The sequence below is a fragment of the Paramisgurnus dabryanus genome, chromosome 2 (assembly GCF_030506205.2).
Source record: "Paramisgurnus dabryanus chromosome 2, PD_genome_1.1, whole genome shotgun sequence".
Lineage (NCBI taxonomy): Eukaryota > Metazoa > Chordata > Actinopteri > Cypriniformes > Cobitidae > Paramisgurnus > Paramisgurnus dabryanus.
In genome coordinates, this window is record NC_133338.1 from 55,006,456 (window position 1) to 55,018,739 (window position 12,284).

Sequence of the window (12,284 nt, forward strand, 5' to 3'; positions counted from 1 at the left end):
CATCATCGTCTGCATTTGGGTTCATCTCTCCAGCATTACTCACACAGTTCAGATAGGTTTCTTTACTGAGCTCTTTGTATTTCAGTGCTGTATAATGATAAACTGAGACAGCAACAAAACACATAGACCGTTAATATTAATGCTGTTTTACATACACCCAAAAGATGGTTTAATAAAACACATATTTTTACTGCTGCACATTATTTAACCACAAGCCACTGCAAATCTTTTCATAAGATTTATTTATATTTTTAACTATTATAAATTGTTAAATTTAGCATTGCAAGAATGTAAGCATACAGAAACAATGCAAGGGCAAAATGGTCTGAATTGGTTTGAGAATCAGTTCAAAAGATTCAGTTCACTGCATGCATTATATCGACTGAAGCCACGAGAAACTGAAAACACACATTGAATCTACAGCAACCAAATCACAAAATGCATTGTGTTGTTAACCAGCACTAAAGAGATTTTATTGACACTTATAACTTGTGAACATACAACTATAAGATTATCAAACAATAAAAGTTCATGAAATTAAAAGTAGGCTGTGCATAGTACAGTATGACATTAATATGATGCTAGGAGGACATATACCTAAATGTATAAACATCACCATATGCAGTTTTGGTGCAAGGGCTGTAACATTTCAAATTTCCAATCTGGTGGTCTGCCTGGCCTACATTTACATTAACTTAATGACAACACTGAGATAATGTGCTTGGAGAAATAACCATTGTGCTTTTTTATATGTATTTAAAAATGTCTTTCTCTTTGCAACAAAGTGAAATAAAAACAGAACATTAGACAGGCCACAAGGTAATATCTTGTGGAAAACAAATCCTGACGTGCCACATATTTTGTATTTGTTCATCACCTTGTCTTTCATTTCCTTCTGTATGCCATTTTATGCCATTTCAGGCACCAGCCTCAAATTTGGAGAGGAAACAGGATTTCCATAGGACAGCATGTCAGCGCTGTGAAGCTTGAACCTCTCATTTCCTTCTTGCTGAGCTTCATCTTCTCCAGAACTGCCATTGTGTCTCTGATCCCACCAGATCAGCAGTTTCTTACCATCTGAAACACACAAGTAAACATTCACTTGTATACATTTGGGAGATGCTTTTATCCAAAGGTGACTTCCAGTGCAATGCAAGGTGTATATTTTATTTGTTGTCTGGGGATTAAACCCATGACCTTTGCTCTGATAACACAATGCTCTACAAGCTTCACGAACACCGAGCTAAGTAAATTATTTTCTGTTATCTTTCTTTTGGTCTCATCAAGTTTAATTTCAGATTAAGATGTATCCAAATGCTTTTCAATTAGAGCAAAATTAAACAGTAAAGACAAAAATATAAAACTATACAAGTAATTTAACTAATTCATAGTATACATGCATACAGTACATATCAGATCTTATGCGTTTTAAGCATGAAGCCTGATGTTCTCAAAAATCACCTCACTGAAAAGAGCTCCGAGGTCCTGATAGACGTCACAAATTTTTAAAAAATCTTTCTACATTGTGAATTTTATTACTACAGTTAGATTGACTTAAAAAGGCATATGGTGTTTGGACACCTTACCCCCCCCCCCCCATTTCTAAACGCACTCCACCCCGACCACATGACAGGATATAAACTTTAACAAGAGTATATAAGTAGCTCATTCCTCAAACACATGCTGGATTTCTTTATGTGTGGATCAAAAGTGAAAGTTCAGATATGAAGATGTTTCGTCTTCAACTGTTTGTTTTGATTTGTTTGTATGTTGCAGTACAGCCGTCCAGTCAAACAGGTACACTGGTTTAATTTTTATGTTTTTATTACCGGGAGTTATTATTTATGTTTAGTGGACATTTTAATATTTAATATCTTCATTTTTGCACTTTATAATGACAAATATCTGTCTGTCTATATATCTGTCTAATTATCTAATTTTGGTGTTAAGCATCATTCTCAACCAAATAAAGTAGATATAAATAATATAGATGCTTCATGAGTTCTGCATGTCAGTGGCACTTTAAAAAAACTTGGTAGTCGGTGTAATATTAAATATCATTAACATTGTCTGATATCTTAATTTCTTTAGACAGCAGCTCTTTTCTCATCTACAATGAGGATCACAACAGATGTGTGAATGTCATCAGTGCCAGTGTTGTACAGACGGCACCGTGTGATGTATCTTCTGACGCTCAGCGTTTCCGATGGGTTTCTACTTCAAGAATTATCAGCGTCTCTCTTAAACTCTGTTTGGGGGCCCAAAATATTAAAGACTTGGAGAAAGTGATCCTTCTGCCCTGTAAAGAGCTCAGTCCTCTACAGACCTGGGAATGTAAGAATGAGACCTTGTTTGGCTTAAAGGGACAACCGTTACATCTGAACTACGGCAAGCGAGGGGACCAAAACATGTTGCTTTCTAAGGGAAATGGATCTTGGAGTCGCTGGCAGATTTATGGGACTAAAGACAATCTGTGTACTCATGGATATCAAGGTACAAGCAAACATCTGCAATTTTGATAGATGCATTCACATTTTGCGATAAACTTCAATTTTAGGTATTTTGCACAATTTTTTTTTTGGGGGGGGGGTTAAAATAGGCAAAACCTGGGTTAAAGTAGATGACAACAGTAACTGACAATCAAATTGTTAACTACTCATCTCCTCCAGTCAAACATTTGGACACACATCACTGAATTTAGGTTTCTCCTGATTTGAATTTTGTAAATGAATTCAATTTAATTTACATATTCATGTATTTTTTAGTTTTAAGTTTTTTGGGGGGAGCATTTTCACCTGAAAGAGAGACAGTATTGTAAGGTGGAGAGAGGGGAACAGGACCAGCAAGGGACACCAAGCTAGACCTCGAACTGAGTTACTGGAGTTGCGTCTCCGCTACACCAATAATTAAAAAAACTTCCCAGGATTCACCTTAAAGTGATCAGAGCTGAGATAGTTTTTAGCAAATTTTAGAACTTGTGACTTGCTTGACAAATATTAATAAAAGACTCGACTTGACTTGACATTTATGACTTGACACTTGACTCAGATTTAAGTTAAATAACTCAAAATAACCTTTTTTTAAATGCACCAGAACGGCGCAACCTAACCACGTGACCAGGGGCGTCAGTTTGTGTTGAAAAGTGGTGGGGACAAAAGATCAGATGAAAAACATTACAGCAGGACGGGAAAAATATTGAATAACAGCGCATCAAAATGGGTATAGCCTAGGTCAGTCAACAACACAAAAATACTTAGCATAAAACCCTCAACAATGTCGACTGCACACATGTAACAGTCCCTGCTACACCAACTCAACCGAATAGTGCCAAAGCACCATAGTGTAGAAAACAGCAGCATTTTAAGTCAGTGATTACAATGAAATTTATATATGTAAAAGAAAACACACTATAAGCACACAACGATACATATGTGACCCTAGACCACAAAACCACTGCTCGTACACTGCAAAAAAAATGATTTTCAAGAAAAAATGTTCTTTGTATTTTTGTCTTGTTTTCAGTAAAAATATCTAAAAATTCTTAAAATAAGATGCTTTTCCTTGATGAGCAAAATGACCTAAGAAAACAAGTCTAGTTTTTAGACCAAAAATATCAAATGTAAGTGATTTTGTGCATAAAACAAGCAAAAACATCTGCCAATGGGGTAAGTAAAAAGACCTTGAACATTTTTCTTAAAGGCACACCATAGAACTTTTTGGCCACTAGGGGGTGCTAGACATGTATTTTTCACGCCTAGCGCCCCTAGAGGCCACAAGCGCAAGTCGCAAAGGAAAGGAACTGGCCAACCTTAAAACTAAACTAAAAACTAAACATTTAAAACGCTAAACGATCAACATTTTGAGACAACAGGGAGAAACGCAGTCATGTTTCAACTTTCTGATGAGGAACTCGTCGTGGCAGAAGCCATTTCTCAATCTGAAGGTTGCAGCCTCCGGATGTCGTATTTCTAAGCTGCATACGTCATCAAGACTGTCTTATTTCAGAATATTAACAATTATAAAGTTGACTATTATACTTAGTTAATCATAAATTGTTGCAGTATGCTTATGACTTGCGAATGTAATGCTCAGTTTACCTTAATAAACCAGGCTCGATTTGACCTCCGGAGGCTGCAGCCTTCCAATTGAGAAACGATCAGAAGTATTTCCTTGCCTTTTTCAAAACAAATATTGTTGCATCGTCTCTCTCTCCCTCCCCACAAGGATTTTCCGCAATGGCGCTCGTTTTTCCTCTCTTTTGTGTGAAAATTGTCGCTTCAAATCCAAGTAAACAGAAGTGTTTATGTCTGCCGCTTTGTAATACGTCACGCGAGTGACAGCGGAACGCAGCAAATGAGGAAGAGAGAAGAGTATACATCTGAATACAGGGAACTATATGCAAGATAATCGCCGTCATTTATAAAGAAGATTGCATTTATGTATAAATCAAGATCGTGAGTTTATATAAAAAATTGCCTTAAAGGGGAATCAAACCCGGGTCACCCGTGTCATAGGTCTGTACCACTAACACAGTGCCACAGAGTCATATAATAGACATTGCTCTCTACACTCCTTAAGTAGCCTCCAGCAAAATTCACTATAAAAACAAATTGTGTGGAGGAAGTGATGTATGCCGTAAAGCAGTCAAATTTTGTAGTTTTTTTTGTGCTCTGGTTACTACCAGAAACCGTAAGTTTTAAAATACGAGTAAAAGTGAAACAGACCCCGTCAGGCTATGGTAGACATGTCATTCAACCTATTTAAAGTCGATGTACTATCACAAGGGTCTTGAAAATGTATTATGAAGGTTGAAAAATTACATGGTGTCGCTTTAAAAACTAAATTCAAGAAAAATTCAAGAAAAAATTGCTTACCCCATTGGCAGATTTTTTTTGCTTGTTTTATGCACAAAATCACTTAAATTTGATATTTTTGGTCTAAAAACTAGATTTTTGCTCATTGATTGACTTTTTTTCTTAGTATTTTTGTCTTGTTTCCAGTAGAAATATCTAAAAAATCTTAAATCAAGATGCATTTTCTTGATGAGCAAAATCACATTAGAAAATAAGTTAGACAAAAACTATACAATTTTGCAGTGTAAGTCACACAGGTATTGCTTAATTTTTCAAAACATTTTAACCAAATGCTTTCAAAAAGTGGTGGGGACAAAATCAGCCATTTCAAAAAGTGGGGGGGACATGTCCCCAGCGTCCCCAGTGTTAATGAAACCTATGCACGTGACACAGCAAGGCAAGCAGAAGGACAGAGCTATCTAATACTCATTAAAGGGATAGTTCACACAAAAATGACAATTCTGTCATCATTTTCTCATCCTCATGTTCTAAACCTGTATGAATTTCATTTTTCTGATGAACAAAAAACAAGAACGCTGATTGTAACCATTGACTTCCATAGTAACCACCAAAAGATGTTAATTTGAACCTTGGGCTTGTAATAGGCCAGATTCAGATGACTTTTGAGTGCACCGGTAAGTGTATAGGTGTGGATGAGATCCGTGATGTTCTGAGGGGCAGAGCCATATAGAGCTTTAAATGTAATAAGAATTATTTTGTATTGAACACAGAAATTAACAGTAATCCAGTGTAGTCTGAAAAGGACAGTGGTGATTTTGTGATGCGTGTTAGAACCATAGCAGCCGAGTTCTGTATGTGATGAAGTTTATTAAAAGTTTTGGTCGGTAAGCCTAGAAAAAGACAATTACAGTAGACTAAGTGGGAGGTTATGAAAGCATGGACTAGGGCAGGGGTGGGAATTCCTGGTCCTGGAGGGCCACTGTCCAAAAAGTTTAGCTCCAATCCTAAATAAACACACCTGAATGCCATTTACAAGTCATCCTGCAGCCTTTGATTTTTCAGGTGTGTTTGATTAGGGTTGGAGCTAAACTTTGCAGGACAGTGGCACAACAGGACCAGGAATGCCCACCCCTGGACTAGGGTCTCTGCACCATTGATTTTCAAAAATGGTCATAAGTGTGCAATAATATGAAGGTGAAAGAAATCAGATTTATTGAGTGATGAAATATCAAAAGAGTAGACAAGGATGAGTCAAACAGAATCCCTAAATTTTTTGACAGTAACAGAGGGTAGAACTTGCGTGCCAGCAATATCAATATTGGCTGTACTGAGATGGATTGTGCATTTAAGAGGGCCAATTAAAAGTAGATGTGTTTTATCAGTGTTTAGTTTAAGAAAGTTCTTGGTCATCCATGTATTTATGTATTTAATGCAAGCTGATATGGTGTCTGTGGGAAGAACAGCGGTGCGTTTAAAACTAATTTAAAGCTGAGTGTCATCTGCATAGAAATGAAATTTAAAACTATGTTGACAGATAATGCGACCTAATGGGAGCATTTAAATGATGAAAAGTAAAGGCCCAAGCACGGATCCCTGAGGAACACCATGCAAAACAGAAGCAATGGATTACTTAGCATGATGGATAGATGCATACCGCTGACAGTCAGACAAATATTAATGATGTAACTGTAATTTTCATAAGTTTGTTATGATCAGTGGTGTTATGCCAATTTTTAAGGAAGCCGAATGAAACAAGAAATTATTTAATTAACTCTTCCCCGTATGACTTGCCACTGACTTGCTACGACTTGACTTGAATGGTTTGACGTAAAGCAGTGACTTGACTCTCACAAAAATGGACTTGGACTTGCTTGAGACTTGAAGGTTAAGACTTGAGACTTACTTGTGACTTGCACATGTGTGACTTACTCCCACCTCTGGTTACCAGTAGTAATTGTTGTCTCTTCAACAATTTAATTCAATCTCAATCCCAAGATTTGCTTTACAGTAGTTGCTTTAACATTAAACATCAAGTGGTAACCCTTTGACATATTGTTACTGTAGATCTTTCTCTGCTTCATATTACAGTTTCTATTTCTTTTGTGTCTTTGTGTCCTGTAGAGATTTATACCCTGGGTGGGAATTCATTTGGAAAGCCATGTCAGTTTCCCTTTAAGTTTGGTGACAAGTGGTACGCTAAGTGCACCGTGGAGGGAAGATCAGACGGCAAACCGTGGTGTTCAACTGAGGCAGATTATGATACGGACAAGAAATGGGGCTTCTGTCCAACCAAAAGTAAGACTGCAAAACACAAGACTGCAATATAAATTAAAATAACTTGTCTTATTTTTGTTGAAAAAAGCTACTCTTTCAGTTTACATTTACATTTTACATTTTGTCATTTAGCAGACGCTTTTGTCCAAATCGACTTACAAGTGAGGTACACAATAGAAGTAATTATGGCAACACAAGAACAGCAATACATAAGTGCACTGGAAATCAAGTCCAACACAATATACATTTTCAGTTATATAAAAGCCTAATATTATGAGAGAGAGAGAGAGAGAGAGAGAGAGAGAGAGAGAGAGAGAGAGAGAGAGGAAGGAAAATAAAGATCTAGATCAGCAACAGCAGCTCTTTTTCCCTTTATTTTGCTCTTCCTGTTGCTTTGCCTGTATAATGGTAATAAAATGCAAGCAGACCTGTTGGACACTGACCTGCTGACACAAACACATCCTATGGCACACAAACACACACATTTTCTGTGAATCCTGGAATACTGGTTTACGAGCGCCATCACAGTCTTCTTTTCTAAACACATTAAAATAATTTTATACATAATAATTAAAGATACTTTCAGGCAGAACCATTATTTGGACTTACACACTGCAACCATTTAGATGTCATGACGTCGAAAAGGTAATGCGTTACATATGTGAAACAGACAATTGCGGAAAATTTAAAAAAAATAAACTGACACAAAGACATTAATTAGTATTATAGATACCCTTATGCCTCGTTTGGGATCGTTTAGAGTCCTTTAAAAATGAGTTGAAACTGCAATTTTAAACTAGATTGAAACTGTAAACTGATGAGGTCCAATAAAGTCTAATAAACTGAGAAAAATCCTGAAATATTTACCACCAAAAACGTAATTTCTTCTCAACTGAACAAAGAAATACATTAACATTTTGGATGACATTCGGGTGAGTAAATTATCGGGATTTTTAAAAGAAAGTGAAGTAATCCTTTAATGTCTCAGGAAGACATTCTAAAATCAGGTGGTTCTGGTTTTATGTAGATGACATAAGATTAAAGATTAAAGACAAGATTAAAGTCCGTATAAACGAAACATACAGCATAGAAAAACTGAAATAGTAACATCTGACCAAAAAGACTTAGAAAATGGGCATTGATAAAACAAATGTAAAATAGATTCTTCTTCAATATTACAAAACGAGAATAAAGAAGATACATTCTTAGAAAATATGCTAAAGAATAAATTGCAAAGGTAAAATCTGTGTACAATATTGAACTAGAGTTTCTTAATAAGTGTGCTTTGACTAAAAAAAGCACAACCAATAAGAATGAAGCATTTATCAGACCTGTGGTATAATTAGAAATATTCAGGTGACAGTCACTGTACTGTTAGACAATAAAATATTTGTTTGATTTCTACTGTTTGTGTTTGACTCAAAAGGCGCCTCAGGATGGGACAGTGATCCAGTAACTGGTGTATTATATCAGAGAAACACACAAACAGCACTGACCTGGCATCAAGCTCGAACCAGCTGCCAACAACAAGATGCAGATCTTCTCAGTATATCAGAACTACATGAACAGTCTTATATATCAGGTACACAGATCCCACTATTATCCTAAACTTAAATGATTTCATTCACTAAACAAAGCAGCATTTCATGATCTTTATATTTCAGGCTTGACAGATCTCTTGGGTTCAGCTTTATGGATCGGACTCAACAGTCTTGACTTTGAGAGTGGATGGCAGTGGAGTAATGGAAACCCATTCAGATATCTCAACTGGGCTCCTGGTAACTGACATTAATAACACAGCTAAATCCCCAGTGTTAAATTAACAATGCTCAGAAACATGTTTATATAGGTCCACACTACAGAGTGTTAAAAGCAATCTGTGACTTGATCATCTCTATCGCCATCTCTGTTTGAAACCTAAAATTGCATTTTACATCTTCCTTGTAGAGTTATTTGTTAACTTAGGATTCTTTGGCTTTGTTTAAGTTCAAGTCGCCATTATGGTGATCAGTGTTTGTGTTAGTTTAACTCTTTATTTTTAGATTGTTCATTTTTTTTCTGCCTGCTATAACTTTGTGTGTTTAAAACATATTTGTTGCGACAAAAAGCCCCAGGAGTATTTTGTCTCTCAATAATGTGATACTAAAGTATGAGATCTGGCACTCTCATATCAGTCTGGCATTCTGAAAATTTTTGAAACACTGACCATTAAAATTTTACCATTGTCTAATTTAGACACACAAATATTGGGAATCAAAGTATGGATGTTAGGTTTATTCAATTTACCTTAACCACAATTAAGACACATCAGACCAAGAATAAAGGTTTAAAACTCGCGAGGGAAAGAGCCAGAGAGATTCCTCTTAAAGAAATGCTCAAGCTGTCTCTCTCCGTTTCTTTGTCTGCAAGCCCTTATTTATTAGATGGGTCAACACCCAAAAAAAGATAAGTGCAAGACATCACATGTCATGAATGTAACACGTACATACACACACATCTAAAAGCATTTAAAACTAGACTATAGAAAAAACTGTGTTCTAAATAGATAAGCAAAACTTTCCACCACCCCAAACTAAGAAAGGTGGGGGGGGTGTTAAAACTTAGCACATATTCTTTTTATGTTGCTATAAGGAAGAAACAAGGTATTGGTTATAAAGAAACATATCCATAAATGGTAATAAAATCATTTTCTCCAACATTGGATCTCAACAATGGTGACAATAAAATGAAAAGCTTCATGCTGCAATGCATGCTGGGTATCAAAGAATTACAAATCTCATCCAGACCTCCCAGAATGCACTGCGGCATGAAAAATAATGAACATTTTCCTTGTCACAATTGTTGTTATTCATACTCTATGTCTTGATGTTTGTGATTTTAAATTATACTTTGGTTAATTTTTAAGTATACACTGTTTCAAAATCTTTAGAATGCTGTGAGAGTGCTGAATCTCAGGCTAGTATCACATTACTGAGAGGGAAAGATACTTATGATGAATGAGCAAACACTTTCTAGATGATGATTACTTATGTATTGCTGTTTTAGTGCAGTAGCGGCTCCAGAGATTTTCTGATGCAGGTGCTATGGGGATGCTCAACACTTAAGAGAAGGTGCTTGGAATTTTGGGGGCGTTTCATTATGGAGGTCGCATTGGACCACCCTTGGTGTGTGTATATATATATTAGACCCTTTTACAGCCCCCGTGACCAAATAGCCTGCTCATGCATTTTGGCAACAGAAGTGGTGTTATTCCCCATTGGTTCTAACGTGTTAGCAACTCAGAAAGTTTATTAAAACGGTTGCCCAGAATCAAAATGTCTGGTTGTTGCGTTTGGTTGCACTAACATAGTATACTAATATACGTATACATGCTAACGTCTTCTATCCACTCCACTATAGTACACGGATCTGGTAGCTGTGTTGAAAATGTTGATAAAGTCAACTTTTTTAAAATAACTTTCTCTGTCTGTGTTGCTTCAATGCTGATTCTCGCCATACTTTCGTTGCCAAAATGCGCGTGCATACGTTGACATGTCGTAATTGTGTACAAACAGTAAAGGAGTCTATATGCCCGCATTAACTGACCTATACTCCTTTCACGACTATGTAAAAGTATTCAACACAATGGCTATAGATACAATATACATAAGACTGCCAATGTAAACCTCTGAAAATAATATTTCACAATTCTGTCACAGTCAAGCCCTGAATACAACGGAGCAACAAACAACATAATCCAACAGAAACTGTGCACGCTTATGCTCAGATCACGAAATCACACAGCCAGTTACCAACACTAATCTATGATAAATCAGCAGTATTCCTATGGTTGGAGCATTATAGATGTAACTATGAAGAGCCAAGATTTCTGCTGCTTTAACCACCAAATTAATTCAATTTGTAATAGCCAACAGCTGGGGAAAATCAAGCACTTACCATAGACGTCTTCACAACTTTTGATTGAGTGCGAAGGCATCAATGATGTTGTCGCAATTGAGGGTCTTTGCTAAATTTCCAAACTTGCTATCATAAACAAACTGCCGTGCGTTAAGGTCAAAGGTTCACCAGGTGCTGCGCCCATTGCCCAAAGAAGATCACCTGTTTGGGCCTTGTTATTTTACACTAAAATGTATATTTTTAAATTATTATTTAATTCCTTTTTTAACAACATGAAAAAGACTATTGAAACATGACATTAAAATATAAACATATAAAATATTACAGACATTTCTTGGGGGTGCTGGGCGGGTGCTATGGATACTATAGGGGGAGCTACAGCACCACCTAGCTCCTCCCTGGTGCCGCCTCTGTTTTAGTGTTGCTCTACTTGCTTCTATTGTTACCTTATTTGTAAGTGGCTTTGCAGAAAATGTAAATGATGATTTTTGAAATTATGCATCAACCACCATTATAGGATTGCAACGTGGTCTCTTCTTCACCATATCAAATATGCTTTAAACACAGAAAGTTATAGCAGCCAGAAAAAAATGAATAAGCTAAAAACCAAGAGCCCAACTAACACAAACACTGATCACCATAATGGTGATTTTAAATAAAACAAAGCCAACATCTAAACCTAAGTTAATAAATAACTCTTCAAGTAAGATGTAAGATGTAAAATGCAATTTGAGATTTCAAAAAGAAAAGGGGATAATGAGTATAAAGTCACAGATTGCAGACTGCTTTAGTCTTACGTTTTAACACTCTGTAGTGTGTACCCATATAAACACTGAGATTTTGCTGTAAGGAAACACAGTGAACTTTACCCATGATCCAGTTGAAAAACAGCTGAATGGTTTAAATGTAAATGCTTTAATTGTTTGAATGTCATCTTTATATTCCTGTAGGTAATCCCTCCCTGGAGCCGGGCCTTAACTGTGCTGCATTAAACGCTGGTAAAGCATCCAAGTGGGAAAGTTTGGCCTGCAGTAAGAAGTTAGGTTACATTTGCCGCAAGGGAAATTCAACAGATATCACACCTTCAACTGGTACAAGTCAAGTCAATTTTACTTATAGCTTCAATTGCACAAAGAAATCGGTCAGTTGTCTCTGGGATATCAATATGGCAGCACAAGGATGGGCATCACCCCAAACTGGGATTTAACCTGTCTGTCTCAGATGTCAGGAACCAAGATGCTATTAGTGTAGAGGGCATTCAGATGCAGTATTAAAGCCATACATTTATACAGTATAATA

At 36.4% G+C, this 12,284-nt stretch overlaps 1 protein-coding gene across 3 annotated transcripts in view; it reads left to right on the forward strand.

The window, feature by feature from the left end:
- The first annotated feature begins 1,688 nt into the window (after positions 1–1,688).
- The window catches only part of LOC135743917 (macrophage mannose receptor 1-like), a 172,729-nt gene continuing 162,133 nt past the window's right edge, over positions 1,689–12,284 (forward strand). For 2 of the 3 annotated variants that reach the window (XM_065261821.2, XM_065261820.1), the window contains exons 1-6: positions 1,689–1,797; positions 2,092–2,493; positions 6,936–7,109; positions 8,515–8,670; positions 8,753–8,866; positions 11,936–12,076. In XM_065261821.2, coding sequence (XP_065117893.1) covers positions 1,725–1,797; positions 2,092–2,493; positions 6,936–7,109; positions 8,515–8,670; positions 8,753–8,866; positions 11,936–12,076 — 1,060 coding nt within the window. In that variant the 5' untranslated portion in view covers positions 1,689–1,724. The remainder of the gene's footprint in view (positions 1,798–2,091; positions 2,494–6,935; positions 7,110–8,514; positions 8,671–8,752; positions 8,867–11,935; positions 12,077–12,284) is intronic. The other variant, XM_065261819.2, reaches the window with a different exon arrangement.